The 23,245-nt window shown below is 36.3% G+C and overlaps 1 protein-coding gene across 27 annotated transcripts in view; it reads right to left on the bottom strand.

Annotated features, from left to right (window-relative positions):
- LOC105471336 (AGBL carboxypeptidase 3) overlaps window positions 1-23,245 on the bottom strand; it is a 149,652-nt gene that overhangs the window by 124,195 nt on the left and 2,212 nt on the right. For 21 of the 27 annotated variants that reach the window (XR_011621943.1, XR_011621944.1, XM_071094450.1 and 18 more), the window contains 2 exons: window positions 22,741-22,801; window positions 18,324-18,509 (listed from right to left, as the gene is read on the bottom strand). The exons of 3 other annotated variants lie outside the window; for them this stretch is intronic. Coding sequence is in view for 22 of the 24 variants with exons in the window: in XM_071094450.1 (XP_070950551.1) it covers window positions 18,324-18,509; window positions 22,741-22,801 (247 nt within the window). In the remaining 2 variants the exon portion in view is untranslated. Of the gene's footprint in view, window positions 1-492; window positions 1,983-2,067; window positions 2,123-10,565; window positions 10,590-13,982; window positions 16,895-18,323; window positions 18,510-22,739; window positions 22,802-23,245 lie in introns of those variants that run through there. 3 more of the 27 variants (XM_071094465.1, XM_071094467.1, XM_071094466.1) reach the window with 3 other exon arrangements.

Raw genomic sequence — 23,245 nt, forward strand, 5'->3', positions numbered from 1 at the left:
CCTCATTAACAATCAGAGAATTGCAAATTAAAATCACAATAAGATAAGACTTCATGATAAGGTTAATATTATCTCATATGTTTATTGGCCATGTGAATATCATTTTTTATAAAGTGCCCGTTGAAGTCTCCTGCCCAGTTTCCTACTGGGTTGTTTGTCTTTTCTTATTACTTTCAGAAATGCTTTGTATATTCCAGAAATGATCTATTTGTCAGTTATGTATTGCAAATATTAACATATTCTCCTAATCTATTGTTTACTTTGGTTTATTTTTTGATGCACTGTAGTTTTTAATTTTACTGTAGTCAAATTTATCCATCTTTTCTTTATGGTTAGGGATTTTTTTTTTTTTTTTTTTGGAGATGGAGTCTTGCTCTGTTGCCCAGGCTGGAGTGCAGTGGCGCCATCTCGGCTCACTGCAAGCTCCGCCTCCCGGGTTCACGCCGTTCTCCTGCCTCAGCCTCCTGAGTAGCTGGGACTACAGGTGCTCGCCACCGCGCCCAACTAATTTTTTTTGTATTTTTAGTAGAGACGGGGTTTCACCATGTTAGCCAGGACGGTCTCCATCTCCTGACCTCGTGATCCGCCCCCCTCAGCCTCCCAAGTGCTGGGATTACAGGCGTGAGCCACCGCGCCCAGCCCCCTGGTTAGGGTATTTTATGTTCTATTTAAGTCTTTCCAGATTTTAACATTGTGAAGATATTTTCTTGTATTATTTTCTAGAAATCTTACTGTTTTACCTTTCATTTTTATATCCATAACCCATTTGAAATGGACTTTTGTGTATAAGGTTGGGGTGAGATTTCACTTTTTCCATATGGAAATCCAATTATTCCAGTATTATTTACTGAAAAGACCATCTTTAACTTTCTCTTGCAGTTCCATCTTTGTCATAATGACCATATATACACGGGTCTGTTTCTAAGCTCTCTATTCTAATCCATTCCTGTTTCCTTTCAGCAATGCCATACATTACTATAACTTTATTAAGGTTTATGAGCTAGTAAAGTAAACCTTACAATTTTTGTCTTTTAAGAGGTCATTGGCATTTCCATATGAATTTTTAAAGTATCTTGTCAATTTCTATAAAAAAATCACAATTGGGATTTTGATTGGTATTGCATGGAATATGTAGATCAGTTTGGAGATAACTGACATCTTTAGAATAATGAGTCTCCCAATCTATGAACATTCTATATCCTTCTACTTATTTAGGGCTTTTAAAATCTCTCTCAATAATGCTTTATTGCTTCTTCATAGAAATCTTGTCTATCAGATTTATTCCTAGGCATGTGATTTTTAAACTTTTTATTTGAAACAGTTGCACACATAAAGTTGCAATAACAGGAAAAAAAACCTTTTTCTCCCTGAAGTACTTGCCAACATAATACCCCATCCTCTCCAAACATATTTCCTCCAATGAAGGAAATCCTCCTATATAAATAACCATAATACAACCATCAAGATCAGGACATTAATACTGATTTACTTCTAATATTTAATCCTTAAAGTTTTGACAGTTGTATAATGTCCTCTATAGCAAAAGTATCCACTTTAGAATCACACATTGCATTTAACTTTAATGTATATTTTAGTTTTCTTCGATATAGAACAGCTTTTCAGTCTTTCCTTATATGTCATGACTTTGACACTTTTGAAAATTACAGGTCAGATTTCCAATGTCAGCTAAGAGACACATAATGTTAAAACAAAACAAAACAAAACAAAACAAAAAACAGCACTTTGGGAAGCTGAGGCAGGCGGATCATGAGGTCAAGAGATGGAGACCATCCTGACCAACACTAGTGAAACCCCGTCTCTACTAAAAATACAAAAATTAGCTGGGTGTGGTGGCGTGCGCCTGTAGTCCCAGCTACTCAGGAGGCTGAAGCAGGAGAATGGCTTGAATCTGGAAGGTGGAGGTTGCAGTGAGCCGAGATTGCACCACTGCACTCCAGCCTGGTGACAGCGTGAGACTCCATCTTAAAAAAAAAAAAAAATCATCCCTACCCTTACAACAAAAAATATACTAGACAAATTGCAAATAATGACTTTTTGCCAACCCACCATAGAAGAGGTTGCAGGGCAACCAAATGCTCCAAAGTCTGCAAAAAGACAGAAATTTGCAAGGTGAAACTGGACCTCAGTAGTTGCCCACTGAAGGCAGATGCTGCTGAACTTCATATAATCTGGTAAGAAGGCACAGCTAAAGCTTTTAAAATAAATTTTAAAAAGCCAAATGTGAGTGTGAAGTCCCTTGGGGCTGTAGATATAAGATGTAGTGGGTTAGCACCCACTTTCAGACTTTTCCTCTGGGAATCCCACCAGGTGCTCACAAGGAAAAAGAGAATCCTGCGAAAGTTATTCTTGTGGTGCTGCATTGGGGAGGGGAACAGCAGCCTCTGCCAAACTCCACCCAGACCCATCTATGCATGTCCCTTTATGGAATAAAATACTTAATCTATAATAAGACATTAGTAGAAAACCATTGCATCTGGGGAAAGGGAACAGAAAAAACAATACAAAAATCCCCAACACTACCACACTAACCTTGAGTGAGATATAGGCATATGTGCTATTTTCTGTCTATATAGTTGCCTGTTCTGGACATTTCACATAATTGGAATCACATTATTTGTTCTTCTGTGTCTGGCTTTTATCACTCAGTATAATGGTTTCAAAGTTCATCCATGTTGTAGCATGTATTAGTACCTCATTCCTTTTTATGGCCAATTAATATTATATTGTGTGGAAATACCATATTTCGTTTTTCCATTCATCCATTGATGGACACTTGGCTTGTTTCCACCATGTGGCTACTAAGAATAATGCTGCCATTAACGTTTGTATTTAAGTTTTGTTTGGATATATGTTTTCATTTCTCTTGGGTACATATCTACAAATGGAACTGCTGGGCCAAATAGTAACTCAATGTTTAACTTTCTGAAGAAAACACCAAACTGCTTCCAAAGTAGCTGCACAATTTTACATTCCCAACAGCAGTGTATAAGGGTTCCAGTCTCTCCACATGCTTGTCAGTACTTATCTGACTTTTTGATTCAAGTCATCCTAGTGGGTGTAAAGAGGTATCTTATTGTGGAATTAATTTGCATTTCCCTATCACTAAAGCTGTTGAACATATTTTCATGTGTTTACTGGCCATTTGTTCATTTACTTTGGAGAAATGTTTATTTAGATCCTTTGTACACTTTAAAATTTAGTTGTCTTTTTATTATTGTGTTGTAAGAGTTCTTTATATAGTTTAGATAGAAGTCCTTTGTCAGATAAATAATTTTCAAATATTTTATCTTGTTCTATGGGTTTAATTCTCATTTTCTTGACAGTTTCTGTTGAAACACAGAACTTTCAATTTTGATAAAGTTCAATTCATCTATTTTTTTTCCAGTTGTTGCTTGTGCTTCTGGCATTATACTTAATAATCCATTGCCAAATCCAAAGTCATGAAGATTTGCCTCTATGTTTCCTTGTAAGGGTTTTATAGTTTGGGCTGTTAGTTAGATGTTGATCCATTTTGAATCAATTTTTGTATATGGTGTGAGGTAAGGGACAAACTTCTTTATTTTGCATGTGGTTATCTATCCAGTTGTCTTGGGGCCATTTGTTGAAAAGACAATGCTCTTCCTATTGAATAGTCTTGCCATCCTTGTCAAAAATCAGTTCACCACAGACACATGGGCTTATTTCTGGACTTCCAATTTTATTCGCTGGTATTCACTGGTCTATATATCTATCCTCATGACAGTACCACACTAAATTACTGTTTGTAGTTAAGTTTTGAAATAAGAAAGTGTGAGCTCTCAAATTTGTTCTTAAGTTTTTTTTTTTCTTTTTTTGGCCATTCTGGGTTCCCTGAGTTTCTATATAAATTTTAGTATCAGCCTGTCAATTTCTACAAAGCAACCCACTGGTATTCTAATGAAAACTGCATTGAATCTGTAGATTCATTTGGGGAGGACTGTCATCATAATAATAGTAAGTCTTTTGATCCATAAACATGGGATGTCTATTTACTTAGATCTTTATTTTCTTTCAGTAATGTTTTGTAGTTGTCAGAGTATGCCTTGTACTCTTTACCTAAATGTATTCATATTTTATTCTTTTGCAAATTGAATAGTTTTCGTAAGTTCATTTTAGGGTTGTTTATTATAAGTGCATAGAAATACAATTGATTTTTATATATTAATCTTATATTCTGCAACATTGCTGAACTCACATATTAGTTCTAAAAGTTTTTTTCAGTGGATTGCTTAGGATTTTCTATGTACAAAATTATTTTATTGGCAAATATAGTTTTACTTCCTTCTTTCCAATGTAGATTTTTTAAACTTCTTTTTCTTGTCTAATTACCCTGGCTAGAACCTCCATTACAATGTCATATAGAAGTAGAAAAGTGGATATCTTTGTCTTGTTCTTGACCTTACGGGGAAAGCATCTAGTCTGTTCACCATTAAGTAGATATTAGCTGTAGGATTTCCATAGATGTCTTTTATTGAGGACATCCCTTTCTCGTCCTAATTTGGTGAGTGTTTTTGTCATGAAAGGGTGCAGGATTTTTAAAAAAATGCCTTTTCTATGTTTATTGAAATAATCTTGTGTTTCTTTTTAATTCTACTGATATTCTCTATCACATTAATTGATTTTTGGGTATAGGGAACAAACAACGTATCTGGATAGATTCCACTTGTTCATGATATATATTCTTTTTATTTGTTGCTGGATTTAGTTTGCTAGTATTTTGCTGATGAATTTTATGTCTATATGCATAATATATATTAGTTTGTAGTTTTCTTGTGATGTCTTTGTGTGGTTTTATTATCAGAGTAATACTGGCCTCATAGGGATGGATGGGGAAGCATTTCTTCCTCTTCTATTATTGGAAGAGCTTTTGAAGTATTAGGAATTGTTTGGTACAATGTTCTAAACATTAAATGTTTGGTAGAATTCAGCAATGAAGCTATTTGGATTTAAGCTACTCTCTGTAGTAGTTTTTCTATTATTAATTAAATCCCTTTACTTGTTATATGTCTATTTAGATGTTCTATTTCCTTGAGTCAGTTTCAGTACTTCGTGCCTTGCCAGTCATGTGTCCATTTCATCTTAGTTATTTAATTCCTTTTTAGTCTGTATCTGGTTCTCATCTAATTTGATAATTACATCCTCTTAGTTTTCTAGCACAGGATTCTCAGGACATACATCATCACAAGTTGATAATATTCAAGCCTTTACAAGTGTTTGCAACTACAGCAGACAGTTAGTTCTGCATTTAAATCACATGCCACAAAATTTCACATAACTTCTTCTTTTCAAGGGTATCCAAATCTAAGTATTCCTCCAAAAGATTTCACAGCATTTCCAAAGTTGTGCTGAGGAGCCACTTTATTTTGTCTTATGTGGCAGATATATAAGATGACTATTTTCCATAAGGCAGAATAGGTGACTTTGTTAAGTAATTGCCAGGATAAGCCATTTCCATATGCAGATTCAAGTAGTTGTTCAAGTTGGTCCACTGTTATATGAACAAAAGAATATTTAGCAGTATAAGGCCCTGCACTCAGCTAGTTGTCCTCCAAATTTCCACTGCTAGTTTTTTTACACATTGCTAGTTGTCCTCCAAATTTTCATTCTAACTTTCTTCCTGACTTACCAAATCTTCCTGACTTACCAAAACCTGAATTTATCAGGGCAGCAATGTACCTCCATTAAATAACCTTAAGTTTTCAGGCTTGCCTATGGCCAGGAGTAGCGACGCAATATAATTCTAGTCAATGAGGGGTAAAAAGATGACTTCTGATAGAATTTCTGGGAAAGCTTTTTTTAAAAAAAAATTAAAATAAAAAGAAATAGAATCAACTGGCATAAGCATGTTGCTCTTTGTTTTTCCTCCTCTTCACTGTATTTTCATCTGCTTAACAGGGTCTTTTGCAAAACAAGAGCTTTTAATTCTGAAGTCCAATTTATCAATTTTTTTATTAATCATGTTTTTGGTGTCAATTCTAAGAACTCTTTGCCTAGCTCTAGATCATAAAGATTTTCTTTTATTTTAAAAAAGATTTATAATTGTATGTTTTACATTTAAATCTATGATTCATTTTGAATGCATTTTGTATAAGGTGTTAGACTTAGGTTGAAGTTTTCCCTTGTCTCTTTCTTTTCTTCCTATGGATATCCAATTTCTCCAGCAATATTTGTTGAAAATGCAAACTTTCCTCCATTAAATTGCTTTTTCACTTTGGTCAAAAACCACTTGGGAATATTTGTGTGGTTCTACTTGAGTTCTCTATTCTCTTCTACTGATCTAATACCACAGAGCTTTGACTACTGTAGCTATATAAAAGTTTGAGGTAAGAGGCTACTTTATCCCATTTTATGCTTCATTTTCAAAATTGCTTTTTTAAAAAAGTTATTTTAGTTCTTTAGCCTTTCCATATAAATTTTAGAATAATTTTGTCTACATCTACAAAAAGAAATCCTGATAGGAATTTCTTGAAACCTGTATGTCAACTGGGGAGAGCTGACATCTTTACTACATTGAGCTTAGTCCTAATCATGAACATGGTATATTTCTTGATTTATTTAGATCTTCTTTTATTTATTTCATCAACATCGCATAGTTTTAAGAATGCAAGTCTTGTACATGTTTTGTTAGATTTACACCTAATTTTTTAAAAAGTAATTATAACAGTAATGTTCTATACTGTGGTATGGGTTTAGATTACACAAATGTATGCATTTGTTAAATTTGTTAAAATTCATTGATACAATTAGATTCATGAATTTTGTCTTTTGTAAAATGTACCTCAAAACTAAAAAGGAATTCCAGGTAACAATATACATGCTAAAGTATTTGGAGGTGAAATGTAAGAATATCTACAACTTACTTTTAAATGAATAAAAAAATTAAAAGGACTTGATGGATAAAGAGAGGGATGGATAGATGGCTACATATGTGATAAGCAATATAGTAAATTATTGATTGTAAGAATCTAGTTGATGGCCATATAGGTTCCTGTATAATCCTTTCAACTTCTCTGCATATTTGAAAACATTCTTAATAAAATACTGGGAAGTAAGAAGTTAATACAGAGCAAGAGGTTAAATAAAGGACAAAATAAATCTAAATAAATCAGATTTACAAAAAATCATTAACTAATAAATTATTAGAATACAGCACAAAACTAGAACTAAGAAATAAATTCAAGCACTGATTCTTTGAAAAAATTAACAAGATAAAGCCTACCAACATACTCAGGGGAGAAAAATAAGAATGCAAAAACACAATGTAAAATATTAGGACAAAGGGAAAAAAATCTCCTATCTTTAAAGGAAATTATAGCAATTATAGGAGAATACTTTGCTTAAATTTAGAAATGAATTTTAAAATCCTGCATGAAAAGCATTTTTCTAGGAAAATAAATAACCATAACTGTCCCTGGAATATGTAGGAAACTTACAGACCTAACAAAGAAGAAACTGAGAAGTTTTATGGTAACAATATACTCTGTCTCTCTAAAACAGTAACAAAATATGCACAGTTTTAGAAGACTTCTCTCAAAATTAAAAAGAACATTAATTAAAACATTATTGAAACTGTTCTAAAGCAAAGAATTCTAAATAACGTTTATACCAAAACCTGAAAAATGCACATAAGCTAGAAAATTTTTAAAGATCTATCTTATTTCTGAATATTAAAGCAAAAATTCTGCATAAAATGAGAAAACAGGATTCAGCAACCCACTAAAAATTATTCACAATGACCAACTGCACTTTATTTAAATACTATACAACTGTTCAATATTAAAGAAACTAATATCACTCACCAAAATAATAGGTCAAACGAGAAGAATATCATAATCCCTCTACCCCATAGATGTTAAAAAGGCATTTAATAAAGTTTAGTAATAATTTCTGGTAAAGTTTTCTTAATAATATAAGAATAAATTGGTAACTCCTTAGCAGAATAAAAAAATTTATTTTAGTTTAACAGAAGCCAATAATTTGCTTAATGAGAAAACAGTAAAACTAGTCCCATTAAAATGAAGAATAAGACAAAGGCAACATTATTAAATATTTTTTGACAGTACCAGTAAATGCATTTAGTACAAAAAAGAAATATAAGGTATAAAAACTGCAAATTAGTAGATATAATTACATTAATACAGGATAATATAACTTTATAATTGGAACATATATAGTAATTTAAATATTAGAAACAAAGTATGGAAATTTTCAAAATTAATACACACAAAAATAGCTTTCCTGTATGTAAACAAGTTAGAAAATATAATAAATATTCTATTTGAAATTGCTATTCTCACAACAAAAATATTTAGTTTTAGCAACAAAATAAAATACCTAACAATAAACTTAGAAACGGTGCAGAAAAAAATTAAAACTATAATAAGGGAGATCAAGGAAAACTAGGATAAATGGTGAGACAAATCTTACTATTGGACAGGAAGGTGCAATTTTAAAAGTATGTTACTCTTCCTTAAGTTAATGTATAAATTTAATGTGATCACAATAAAGTTACCAGTTTATTTATTTTAGGACAACTAGGAAAGCTTATTTTAGATTCCATATAGAGACATAATAAGGCAAAAGTAGCCAGAAAAATCTTGAACAAAGTAAAACAGTAAGGAACTAAGTTTACCACATAACAGAATTATAGTTTAAAAGCTATAGTAATAGAGTTTCATGCTGGCATATCAAAAGACAGATTAATGGAACAGAATTCAAAATTGGACCTAAGAGTTTAGTATATCATAAATGTGGCATTTTAAGTGGGTAGAAAAAAATAATTCATTTAATAAATTTTGTTGGAACAACTCAGCAGGCATTTAATAATAGGACTGGATTGGAAGTTTACTTCTTATATCAAAATGGATTCCTGATGGATCAAAAATTTAATCACAAAAAATACACTTGGACACTACTAAGAAAGACATGTGAAAATTTCAAAACCCCAGAAATCATTTAAAAATGATAGACAAAGTAATTACATAAAAATTACAAATTTATGCATGACAAAGACAAAAGGCAAATGAAAAACTGAGAAAAATAGCATGCAACATATAAGACACAGTAATCAAATCTCTTGCATAGACAGAAAGCACTTACAGATCAAGAAGAAAAAATGTCCAATCAATAGCAAAATGGGCAAAGGATTTTATCAGGTAGCTTATGTACAGTCAGTAGATAAAACGTTCAGTTTCATCCATAAAGAATACATGAAAACAACACATATCAAGTAAACAATATCAGATTGTTGAAAACCAGAATGGGTGATTAACAGTATTGATGAGTATGGGAAAATAGGTAATCTCATTGTGCAGTACAGGATTAACACAGATGGCCTAGGCTGTCCAAACCCTGTACCTCCAAAGAAAGATTTGGACCTTGTCCAACTCCTGGGAGATAACCTCTAAGACCCTGAAATATTCTGCCTGTTCAGAGTTTCTTTGTCTACTTGGGGCCTTGGGCTACATCAGATAGTTTATGCTAATAATGTGAGTTGTGGTGGGGGGCTCTGGGCCACATTATATTAATTTTGGATGGAGAGGCTGGGGACTGAATAACTAAGGCCAGCCACATGGGCCTTCCATGCAGACATAACTGGTCCCTAATAGAAACTCTGGACAACAACGCTGAATGAGCTTCCCTGATTAGCAGTACTTCATGGGTGTTATCTCACATCATGGCTGGAAGAAGTAAGTGCTATCTATAAAACTCCACAGAGAGAGTACAACTGGAAGCCCACATCTAGTCTCTCCTGGACACTGCCCTAAATCAATTCTGCTGATTTTAGTCTGTATCATTTCACTGTAATAAGCCACAACCATTAATGTAATGGTTTTTCTGAATTTCTCGAGTCCTTTTAATGAATCATTGAACCTTGGGGTGGTCTTGGGGACTCCTGATCACAGGTGACATCGGAAGTGGGATTCACTAGAATCACCCTGACTCACTGAAATGTGGTGAAAGAATGGTTTGGGAAAAGGAAGGATAAGAGGGTAGGAGTTGACAAAACTTTGATTCTGTATGGCCACTGGGCCACTCATGGTGTTAAGTAGCAGCTGTGTTGCAACCAGTTACTAGAAGTAAAAGTCACCACTGGAATTTAGAAATGATAAATCTAACTCCTAAAGAGTTGGCTCACTAGATGCATAAGGAAAGGCAAAATGACAAGAAACAAGCTAAATATACAATCTCTCAGTTATTATGTGTAATAGCTAAAATGACAGTAAAGTGTTGAGGCAAATCCTGATGCTGGGCCAAGCTTGAATTTCAGCTGGTCCAAGTTACAGACACTAGCTTCAGGGTTTCCAACAAAGGGACAAATAACATGCTGAAAAAACTGACAGCTAAAATAATATGAGTCATGAAAGAACAGGGAAAGACAAAAGGAATCAAGGGACTCATCCCAGCAGGTTGGACACTGATGGGATCAAAGGCTTAATGAAGCACTACTGGAGATTACATAGACCAATAGGAGCTCCTGGCATACCCCAACTTTGAAGAGCTTTAAACAAATCTGTTCTATTTACCTTAGTCTGGAGGAATTAACAAAGCTGAAAGGCAAAAAGGACAATGAAAAATGTTACCTCAAATCATCCGTGGCAATTGTCTCACAATCTAATATGGATAAAGACTGATGAAAAGGGTCAGAGTCCTTTAGTCTGATCCTTGTTTGGGGACATGGGCTATATGCACGTGTGGTTAAAATGGACAGGGGGTGGAGAATAAGCTTTTCTGGGACTCTGACATGGCAGACCAATGCACTGAGGTTCCAAAATCTGTTGGGTGAAATCCTAATGTGGACTACAGTTAGGTTGGGAGGACTTAGCCATGAAATGGTTGATGAAATTAAGGTGAAAGTTGAGATTAAAACTGAAATACCTAAATGGACTTCATGTGAACTGGATGTATCTCCTTTACCTGAATGTATTGGGATGGATTTTATATCTGATTGGGGAACACTTCCCTACCTTACATTGTAAAACCAAAGGCATGTAAATTTGCCCTTTATCCAGTATACCTGCTAAATGGGAACCTACAGAACTGTCCAAGCCCACAGATTTTAGTTGGAAATAGTATAGAATACCTGGTGCACAAAAATAGATTACACCTTTAATCAATGATGTGTTAAAAACTGGGCTGCTGGTACCAACACATTTTCTCTACAGTAGCCCTGTATGGACCAGAGAATGGGGCTATGGAAAAAGCCTGTGAGCACCATCCAGCAGTGACTGCCAGAATTTGGACCAGAAAATTTTCAGATGCAGCTATAAGATATACAGCTAAATTGAGAACAAATTACTAACTTGCTATTGGACATTAGTTGAAAATGCCCGTGACTGAATGTATTAGGGTTCTTCAGAAAAAATAGACCAGTAGACTGTGTGTGTGTGTGTGTGTGTGTGTATTATAGGAATTATATCAGTGAATATACACATATATGTATGCACATTGTCACAGAATTATGGAGATTGAGAAGTCTCATAATCTGCTGTGTGCAAGCTGTAGAACTAGGAAGGCTGGTGGTGTAATTCAGTCCAAGTCCAAAAGCCTGAGGACTAGAAGCTCTGATGTCTGGGGGCAGATGATGAATATCCCAGTTCAAGAAGAGAATTCACCCTTCCTCCATCCTTTTGTTCTATTCAGGCAGGCCCTCAATAGATTGGATGACGCCCCACCTCCTTACACTGGTGATGGTGGATCTTCTTTCCTGAATCTACCAATTCAAATGCTAATCTATTCCAGAAACACCCTCAGAGGGACATCCAGAAATAATGTTTTACCAGCTACCTGGGCATCCCATGGTCAAGCCAAGCTGATACATAAAATTAATTAACCATTATACTGAAGGACATATAACCATGAAAGCTGAAATGCCCGTAATGCCTTAAGTGATGTGAGAGAAACACTCTAATAAGGTAGTGCCCAGAAGGGCTCCATAATAAATGGAAACGGTTTATACAGGACAATGTTACTGGGACAATGCAAGGAGGTACTCATTCTGTTCATGTGCAGGAGGTCTCTTTTCCACTGGAGCCTACTTTGAAATCAGCTGAGGTGCCACCAAATCCTATGGCCACCTGGGCAGCACCCTATGAACAGCTCTCTATTGAAAGAGAGCTACTAGGTTGACTGATGGCAGTTCCAAGGTGGATGGTCAACATCCTGTTTGGAAGACTACTGTACTACATCAGATGATGGAAAAGTTTTGATTGAAGAAAGTAAGAACAATCTGCTCAGGCTGAACTATATGCTGTCCGTGCAGTGATGAAAACACTGAACAAGTATAAAAGTTCCATTTAAAAATAATCAAAGTTTGGGTGTGCTAATGGCTGGCCACATGGTCAAATAAATGGGCAATGAAAAACTAGTCTATTAGATGCCCCATGTGGGGCACTATCCTATGGAAATCACCATGGGAATTAGGGGCACATTAAAGTAGAACATGTCAATGCCTACCAGAAGAACACTCTTCCAGGATCAGATGATGACTGGACCCACTAAGTGGAAAACTTGGTGTGCTTACTTAAGGTGGGCATGTAGGTCCATGAAATAAATGGGAATGGGAGAGGTGTAGAAATGTAGGCATGGGCTGATTGTTGGCATATTTCTCTTTTTCCCTCTGAGGCACAAAATATAAATAAATACTGCAAGAGAGAGAGAGACTGCAGGTGGCTATGGGCAGATTTCCTGGGGAGAAGGTGGCACACACAACTGACAAGTAACTACATCAGAATTCTGTGGTAGCCCCCAGACTATAAAAGGATCCTGATAGGACTAGACGTTTACTCTGGACTAAGCTTTGCACCCCCAGAGACAGATGGATACAAATGCTTAAAATACTATAAAAGGACTGAAACAGAAGATACTGTGGCAATTTGGACCATCAAGTTATATTTCTTTAGACCAAGAAACACACTTTACAGCCCATAGTGTCTAATGATGGGCAAAAAGATATCACATCAAAATGGAATAGTGGTTTACTAGAGAATTGGAAAAGGTAACTGAAACATTTTTTTTTGGTCTAAAATGGGGGGTGATAAATGCAGGAAGGGCTGACATATATAGCTTCATGAGTGTGTATGCACATTCAACATGAGGGGGACAAAAGCGGGTCCCCACATGACAAATTCTTTTACTTTTATGGTGGATCTGGAGAAGAAGGGATGGAGGAGTACACTGGTACAAACAACAAAGTGATTTCTCAGGTCACCTCAACTTTTCTTTTTTCCTACCTGGGGCAGTGGTTGGAGACTGCAGGTGCTAGAAACAGGAATCATTCCTAAGCAAGAAACCTACCTTTCAACCTTTATGTCAGAATTGCTATGGGCCTAATGGGGTGGACTGTATCTTCACCCCATCTGGCAAAATTCGGATTGACAGTGAATGGAGCTGTATTTCTTGGTGGTCAAGATAGCCCACTAGTTCTATACCTATATATTCTTACTCTAAATAAAATGGAATGAGCTGAAAGGAGGCATGAGCTAGACTGGTATTACTGCTGGCAATCTAGACCAGCACAGTGGATAAGCCTAACAACTCTTCCAAAGGTGAAAATGTTTGGGTAAAAAATCATGACAAGTGAAAAATAGGAGAAATAGCCAAGGCACAGGAATAAATAAATGAATTAGGTAATGAGGAAAATCTAGTATTACACTGGTGCTTTGAGAGAGGCTCGGAGCAAGAGACTGTAGTCTCTTAGCTTAATTATACTAGATGCCCAAAAAGGTGAAGTCAGTTTTCTAAGACCAACCTTGCTCTTAGAAGCTGAAAAGCTTGAAGGGAAGCCTGCAAACTTGAGTGGCATTGCTCTGGGAGGCATTCTGGTCATATGATATAATGATGAACTGGACCAATTAATTGTTAATGACAGAGGTAATGGGCCATTATCTCTTGATTCTTATTTTTCAGGTTACATCTACTACAATACTGCAGATACAGTCTAACATCGGTACTGCTGGAATGATTCCTCTCCCTTATGTAAGTCAGTCAAATGATGATGATCAAATGTATTGGAAAATTGAATCACAGCCTCCTTGGTATGTAGTATCAATGAAAAATGGGCTAATAACTGGATCTACTTAATTATGAGTTAATTTCTATGCTGAGTAATTATGTACAAGTTTGTCAAAAGGTATAAATAGTAGAATATTAAAATAGGAGATAATCATATTATACAAACTAGGCTCTCTGTTAAGAGAGCCTAGGCCAAGGGACAGTGAGTAGCCTGTGCATAAATGATTAACTCAGCAGGTCTTGGTTGTCCAAACCCTGCACATTGTAAAGGTTTGGACCTTGCTAAACTTTTGGGAGATAACCTCTGATGCCTTGGAATACCTTGCCTCATAAGAGTATCTTTGTCTACCTGGGACCTTGGGCTATGTCAGATAGTTTATGCTAACAACTGATTTATTGTGGTGGTGGTGGTAGAGGGCTTGGACACACAGTATCAATTTTGACCCCTGGAAAGGCCAGAGACTAAGTAACTAAGGTTAGCCATGTGGGCACTGAATGTAAATATAACCAACCTGCAATAGAAACCAGTGACATCAAAGCTAGATGAGCATCCCTGATTAGCAGCACTTCATATTATCTCACATTATGGCTGGGAGAATTAAGTGCTGTTCCTAAGACTCCACAGGGAGAGAACAACTGGAAGCTTGTGCTTGGTCTCACCTGGACTCTGCCGCATAGCAAGGGTCCCCAACCCTGAGGCCATGGACCAGCACTGGTCCTATCAGTTCAGCAGCAACAGTTCAAGATCCCTTGAACAAGATCCCTTGAACTGTGCATGCAAGGGATCTAGGCTGTGTGCTCCTCATGAGAATCTAATGCCTGATACTCTGAGGTGGAACAATTTCATTCCAAAACCATCCCCCAACATCTGTGAAAAAATTGTCTTCCCCAAAACTGGTCCCTGGTGCCAAAAAGGTTGGGGACCGCTGCTATATGCCATTATTACCTTTGCTGATTTTAATCTGTATCTTTTCAGTGTAATAAACCATAACCATGAGTATAATGGCTTCTCTTGAGTTCTGTGAGTCCTTGAAGCAAATCGTTGAATATGAGTCATCTTGAGGACCCCTGACCATACTCATAAACTATTTGCTTTTATGACTATAAATTGATGCAACTTTTTTTGGAGGAAAATTTGACAGTATCCTTATACCAGAAATTCTAGCAAAATACCCCTAAAATATGTATGTCTATATGCATTAGGCCACACATAAAAGGATATTTATGCAGTTCTGTTTGTCAGAGCCAATGACTGGAAACCCCTTAAATTCATTAATAAGGTACCAGTTAAAGAAATTCTGATTCATCCATTTAATGAAATCTGATGTACCAGTTTATAAAAAAGGAGATTAATATATATAAACTGATATGGAAATACTTTCAAGATATATGGCTGTGTAAGACAGAGTTAATTTATAGCTGGACTGGAAAAGCTCTATTTTTACCTCTGGGGAATTCTGGCTGTCCAGCTTTGACTCTTGGCCAAGATAAGAACAGTAAGATTAATGATGTGCTGTTTACTGTCTGAAACTGCCCCCAAAAACCCCGCATGGCCAGTTTGTTTATTGATGGTTTTCATTTGGCAGAATCAGGAAGACAGCCTGGCTTGATGTCATGACTACAAGGGCCTAAAAACCCAGATGGGAACTTTTGCCTTGAGGTTTTCTGAAGCTAAGATGCATCACATAGATCTTGGTGTTTCAATCTGAAGACAGGCAGTCTGTGTGAATAAGGCCCCTGGAAAGCTTGCACCTGAGCCCCAATGCTTGCCATAGTATCTTTCTCTTGCTGCACCTATCCTTTGCCTTTAAATAAAAGCCACACAGAAGAATGCTCTGTGAAGTCTTGTAAGTCCTTTCAAATATCCAAATTTGTAAAATCTTTTCAATAGTCAAGTGACAAAAGCAGGGTCTAGGGCAATATGTAAGACTGTGGGAAGTAAACTTTCTGAAATGCTAGCAAGCAAAGTGGAAAAAGCCATCAAGGACAAATGTGGGTGAAGATTATGAGTCTTCCTACACAAGGATGTATTATATTGGGTGTTCCAGTTGGCTTGAGGACCAGCGGAGCTTGCAAAAATTTCAGGGACACAGACGGAAAATAAAAGAGCAGTGGCATAGCCCAAAATAAAACTTTTATCCAGCATGACTCTACCTTGCACAGACAGTGTCACTAGTAGCTGTGTGACATGACTCTGGGGATCTTGGGAAATGTATGCTGAGAGAGGCTGCATCTGCACCTGTACTGTGTGGTGACTGCACCTTCACCAGGGTGGAGGCTGGGTTCACAGAGCCCAAAGCCTATTTATTATATAAGAGATCTGAAAGATAGCACCACAAACTCTAGCCACTCTTATAACAATATTTTGGTTAGAAATTATATTTAAAATTTCAATAGAAGAGGCCAGAAACACAGCTGCCCTCATCTGAAAGAACCTCAGCAGTAACAGTGGGGGATTACCAAGCAACCAAAGAAAACAGAACCTCTCCCAACTCTGAGCTGCTGATGGTGACTCCTGCAACTGAGGGCAAACATGATGGCTGAAAGTGAGGGCTAGGAAATTTAAGGAACAGAAAGGTGTGGCAAGGATGCAACAGAAGGGTTTTCTAGTTAGATGAGGTGGAACAGAGTTGAATGGAATGAGCACATGGGGCTGGACGTGACACTGAGAAGCAGTGGCCCGATGGGATCTTGCTTTCCTCTTCCTTTTGGGTCTCTTCTGCTCTCATTCTCTCATCACTGCTACTGGAGAGAAATCAGGCAGAAGTCACAGTAGGAGCATACGGATTTTCCTTTATTGCTCCTTATCCATTCTCTCTGCCACAAATATGTCATGAGGCGGCTGGGAAAAAGAACCAAAGTACAAAAAGAAAGGCTTGGTGGAAGGTTCAAATTCAGTAGCATGGCAGTGTTTTCTCTGCTTGACTTTTTTATTTCCTGCCCTGGTGCTGTAGAAAAAATGAGGTTGGAGGGGGGTGGTAACAGAGGAGAGGTGGGGATGATGGTAGAAGGACTGGAAGGAGAAAAAGGGAGAGAGATGTCCTATACTACAGAAGATAAATATATACCCAGCTTTGAAGAGATCGGTACGAATAAGTGATTCTGTTTAGTACTATTAAGCATGAATTCTTTAATATGTTTTTAACCCTATAACTTTGGAATTCTTGAAGAAAATTAACTTTGTCCTCCATGAACAAAAATCAGTGTTCTTTCTCTCTCTCCACCCCTCTCCTTTCTCCCCATATCTATCTATCTATATGCCAGATGATATATGAAGAAAATTTAGTTTTTAAGAACTCCTAGTAGGCACTGTAATAAGTATAGTTATAAAAAGTGTGTATGTGTAATTTTTTTTTATTCACCAATGAATGTCTCTAAGATCTCTACCTGGCAATAAATGCCTCAATCAACAAAAGGTGGAGAGTTGTGGCAGTGAAAAGATGGTGAACAATGGGATGTTTCTGTCATACCTGTGCATAGATTGGAGAGATGAGGCTATAAGCTTTACCTAGGAAAGCAAAAACTGAATTTGGGAATGGACACATACAGAAGCATTAAAAATCTATATATACTAAAATATACACTCTTCAGTTTCATAAACATCCATTAAAGGAAAAAGCAGAAAGTGGGTAAAAGACAAAGAAGCAGAAAGAGAAAATGAAACAGGAAAAGAAATGGAAAAAAGAAAAAAGGCAGAAAGAGGTAAAAGAAGATAAAGATACACTAAGAAGAAGACAAACATACAAAGAGGAAATGAGAAAGAGACAGGAAGCCACAAAGAGCAGGACTGCAGCTCACAGCCATTCCAGCATAGCCTCCATCTATGCCTTCACTCTGTGTATGAGTTTGTGCCTGGGACACCGTCATGCCCTTTGCAATTGTTTAGAATTGCTAAAGCTTCAGGAGCCAAGCAAATGCTGTAAGTGCCTCCATTTAAGCCCATGTGGCTACTGAACACTTGAAATGTGACTGATCTCAATTCAAATGTCTGTAAAGATAAATGCACACCAGATTCTGAAGACTTTGTACAAAAAGAATGTGAAATATTTTGGATATTTTTGGGTTAAATAAAATACATTTTTAAAGTTAATTTCATTTTCTTTTTGCCGTTTTAAATGTGGCTACAAGCAAATTTAAAATTACATATGTGGCTCACGTTATATTTCTGTTGGAATGTACTGTTTTCTAACATTGTGAGTCTCCTCATTAAAATCAAGGTTGGCAAAGTAAGTTTGCTCATGTCTGAATCGCTCAAACTGCTAAAAACATACCAATATGCTGGACTTTTTCATCGATGACTTCACAATGGTATGGCCACCGTGTTGGGCTCAGTGGACCAGAAGAAGAGACACCATATAAATCCCGTGGTTCACGAAGACGTGGCACCCATCTCCCTAGCTGATATTCTAATAGTATCTGTGTAGTCCGGGGGAAGAAGGGATCACCAAAAGAGTCAGCTGAGAAAAAGATTCAAACACAATCATGAGTGGGAAGAAGAAAAATACCAACTCCTGTAATTTTTATATAGTTCCTTTTTTCCTTTCAACACTATTCAATGTGTGGGTATCATTACAAATGTTTTATAATTCATGGCACTTTTTATAAAAGTACTAATGAAATTTTGTGATGATTGAGCTTCACAATAGCCAAAAAATAGTTGACCTTTATACTATTAATTTATTCTAAAAGCTCACTACTACTTTAAAAACATTTGTTTCTTGTAGCTCTTCTAGCAAATCATCTAAATGTCTAATGAGTTAAATACAGTGATGAACTATAATTCCTCACTACTTACTGGAACTGTATTCTCAAGGTTTGCTGGTGAACTGAGTCACAACTTTTTCTCAGTTTTCCTTCTAGAGCTACTGTGTGATACAATGCCAGGAACACAATTCATATAGACTAGTATGGGGCCACACCAAGAAGGCCGTGCAGTGGTCTGGTATATTGGTGTGATACTGTACGGCATCAGTTTGATGTTGATGATCACCCCTCCTTAAGCGTACTTCTCTTATGACACATTTCCTGGATTTCCCCCTCCCTTCTACATATTTGGTTTTCCATTTGTCTCACTGACTCCTCTTGCTCTTTCACCTCTGAAATGTGGCTTTTTGCCGAGACGTAGTTCTTGGTTATTTTTGTACAACAGCTGATACAGCAACTGGACTAGAGCTCAGATAACTGGATTCCTTCCCTTTTATCACTTTTTTTTGTATGACTTTGTTTGGGCAAGGCAGCCTCTTTGAACATAAATCTTACTACAGGTCAATAACTAATAATATCACCTGCCCTAGCTACTTATCAGGATTGTTCTATAGACTCATTCATCCAACAGATACTTATAATGCATCTAGTATGTGCTAAAAACTATAAACAGACAATTGCCATACAGAGTGAAAAAAACAGTGTCCCTGCCATCATGAGCTTAAACTGTAGTAGGACATATATAAGTAGGAAAACAAGATAATTTCAGTGATGACAAATGCTACAAAAATAAAACACAGAAATATAAATGAAGATTAGAAACAGGAAAGTGGGAGTGAGAATGCTATTTTAGATAGGGTGGACAGGCAAGATTTCTCTAAAGAGGTAACGTGAGCTGACGCCTAAATAATGAACTCAGCCCTGGAGTAAAGACTGTTCTGGCTGGACACACTCTAACAAAGCTGAAAGGCAAGCCTCAAAGTAATGAAACTGATCCACAAGCAAAACAACTGCTTATCAGGACAAAGTTCAACATTCTTTAACTGAATACAACAAAATCCAGCAACCACATGTAAAATTTGCAAGTTTGTCATTCAATCAAAAGTTGATGAACAAGAGTTCTAGTCCTGCTGTGGCAACATAAGTCTTATACAGGCCTTCTCTCTCACTAATTACAACTCAATTCTAGATAAAATACAAAAACATAACTATCCGAAGAATTTGAAAAGTAAACAAGAGCAGACTGTAGAGTTAAAACTTAGAAGCACTCCCACAGGAAGGTGAATCCAGACCCTTGTTTGCTCTAGCGTGCTGAATGAATGTTTGCTCTAGCGTGCTGAATGAATGTTTGCTCTAGTGTGCTGAATGAATGTTTGCTCTAGTGTGCTGAATGAATGTTTGCTCTAGCGTGCTGAACAGAGCAGTGCGGTGCAGTGGTGCAAATGGCTAAATCTCAAATAGAAACTCAGTCCTTTTTTTTCCATTTACTAAAGTTTGGGGTTATTTTTATTATAAATGTTTGATTCCAAAATGCTTGAGAGTAGTCTTTTCTTTTTCTCTTGAGCCGAATAATTTAGTCACACCACCCTAACAATGATAATATCCTATTTAGTGATTACCTACTATGTGCCAGAACCAGTGCTGGGAAGAGATACAAACATTGATAAGGCAGTCTCTGAGATCAAGGCGTTCTCAGTACAGAGAGAAGGAAGGAAGGGTTAGGTGATGTGATACCGCAAGGGCAATCATGCAGGCATATACAGGATGTCATGGGAGAATGTGGTGGGGTTCTCAGTAGTGTAGAGGTTGAGAAATTCTGAATGACTAAGAAATGACATATGTACACACACAATAAAATAAAAAAAATTCCTTCTCCAAATCAGAAAACCAGTCTTAATCTTAACAGAAGAACCAAGAAAAGGGGTCCTTACAGTGTGGAAGGAACCTGAAGGGAAGAAAGGAACCAGAGAAAGGTATCTCCTAATCCTGTGTATGAGCCCACAGAATTGGGCTAATCCCTGAGCTATGAAAGCAGACACACTCTCAGAGACTATGAAAACTTAACTGAAACTTTAACCACCCTCCCAACCCACACACAAATGTCTCAGCTCAACCCCTGAATTACACATGTGCAAGATAGTCCCAAACCAATACAAGGAAAACTTAAGAGAACTAAACAGGGCTTTGAACCATCTATAAAAGTCTCAAAACTCCTGAACTACACTGGCATGGGAAAAAATCAGCATAGCAAAGGCTTAGAGATGAGAAATCAGATCTGAATTATTATCCACAGAGGGGGTGCCAGAACTTACTGTTTAAACCTAACTGGATTGATTGCCTGCTAGAAGAAATACATTGACCCAGAATCTACACAACATAGCATGAACAACGGAAAACCAGGAATAGGACCAGTTCTCAGGGCAAAAGGCAATCAACAAATGTTAACAACAAGATAACCCAGATGTTAAAACAATCAGACAAGAAGTTTAAAGGAGTCATTACAATTTTGCTCCACGAGGTAAGGGAAACACACACTTGTACTGAATTAAAACATAAGAATTCTTGGTGAAGAAATAACACATTGCTGGGAATGCAAAGGGATATAGCCACTTTTGAAAACAGATTCACAGTTTCTCATATAGTATATATTTAGCATATAACCCAGCAATACTATTCCTAGGGATTTACCCATGAGAAATAAAAAACATGTTCACACAAGGACTTGTACAAAAATATTCACAGGAGCTTTATTCATTACAGCCCCAAACTGGAAACTATTTGTGCATGAATGGATGGCTAAATGGAGAAATTGTGGTCTATTCACATAATGGAATACCTCTCAACAATAAAAAGGAACTACTGATATATGCAACAACATGGATAAATCTCAAGAGTATTATGCTAAATGAAAGAAGACAGAAAACACAAAATGTATGATTCTGTTTTGTGAAATTCTAGAGAAGCCAAATATGGGCGGGGGCGGGGGGGAATGCAAATCACTGGTTGTCTGGAGCCAGGAGTGAAGCCTGGAAGGCGAAGATCTACTGCAGAGACACAGGAACACTTAGGGGTGATTAAATGTTTTACATCTTGCTTTTGGTAATGTTCTAAACAAAGAAAGCAACATAAAAAGGGATTACTATAAATGGGTAATTCATATCAACTAAGAATATGAGTAGATAATAAGCCTGTAGAAGTAATTCTCTATTTCTCTAGCAATCCCAGAAATGCTAGTTAAAGGAGTGAGTTATCCCCTGTCTCCTAATAGGTTGGCAAAATTTAAAAAACAGAAAAGGGTAGCAGGGAAAAGTCCACAAAACAATACTATAAAATTTCTATGCCTATGGGTATAGATATGTGTAATGCAAAGAAGAAGTTCTAGAATGATACACATCAAACTGAGAATGGTGGTTATTTCAAACAGGAAGATTTATTTTAGGATGGTGGTAAAAGACAAAAGAAAAAAAAGATAAAGGCCTTAACTTCAATTTCAGAGTACTTGTGATACATATGTAAATACTGAGTAGAGATATTTTAGCATTTGAAAGTACAACTCTAAGTATAAATCTTTAAAAATTAAGTATACATCAAGATGCCCACACACATGTTCAGTTGCAAATGAATGACTTTATTAAGGAGACTCTTTAGACAATATACTTCGTTTAAATGAAGATGTACTTCTAACATAATCTGTCCTTTATAACTGGAGTCATATACTCAATACAATTAAAGAAATGACAAGGTAAATCCTTATGTTAAATATAAGATAATCACCACTTTCATTTATTATATTCTAATATAAAATAGGTTTACGTAAAACAAACCTGAAAAGTTTGAATTCTGCAAGTGGATACATTTCTCTTTCACAATCTACTAGAATAATCATTCCCTATATTATTCAATCTGACTTTTTAGTTTCCTCATCTTCTTTTTTATCCACTCAAGGTTTTATACTAAACAAAAACTATATGAATAGGTTCAAACCTGTTAAAAGTGCACACCGATGAAAATCTTCACTTACAAATTTCATGAACATATCCTCATCCTAAAATAAGAATTTAAAAATATTTCTCTTTAAAAAACCAACAGTTTTCAAATCCAGATTTTTTTTACATCTATTTTAGTACTTGGGATTGAGTGTATGTCTTTAACCTTTAATAAATGAGAAAATTAAAGGATTATTATCGGCTACTGGTCTCAATGCACCCAACACTTCAAATATTCTGAAACCTTAAAGTTTGCATCCTTCATTCCTCCTCTTCCACTGGGTGAGGTCATAATAATGACTTTATGGAAGGAATGAAGTTTAAAGATTCTTGGTAAACCTGGGAAAACAATTTAAATTAAAAATAAAATTGGCTGGGCGTGGCGGCTCATGCCTGTAATCCCAGCACTTTGGGAGGCCAAGGCAGATGGATCACCCGTGGTCAGAAGTTTGAGACCAGCCTGGCTAACATGGTGAAACCCTGTTTCTACTAAAAACACAAAA

This window comes from Macaca nemestrina, chromosome 4 (genome assembly GCF_043159975.1).
Source record: "Macaca nemestrina isolate mMacNem1 chromosome 4, mMacNem.hap1, whole genome shotgun sequence".
NCBI classification, from domain to species: domain Eukaryota; kingdom Metazoa; phylum Chordata; class Mammalia; order Primates; family Cercopithecidae; genus Macaca; species Macaca nemestrina.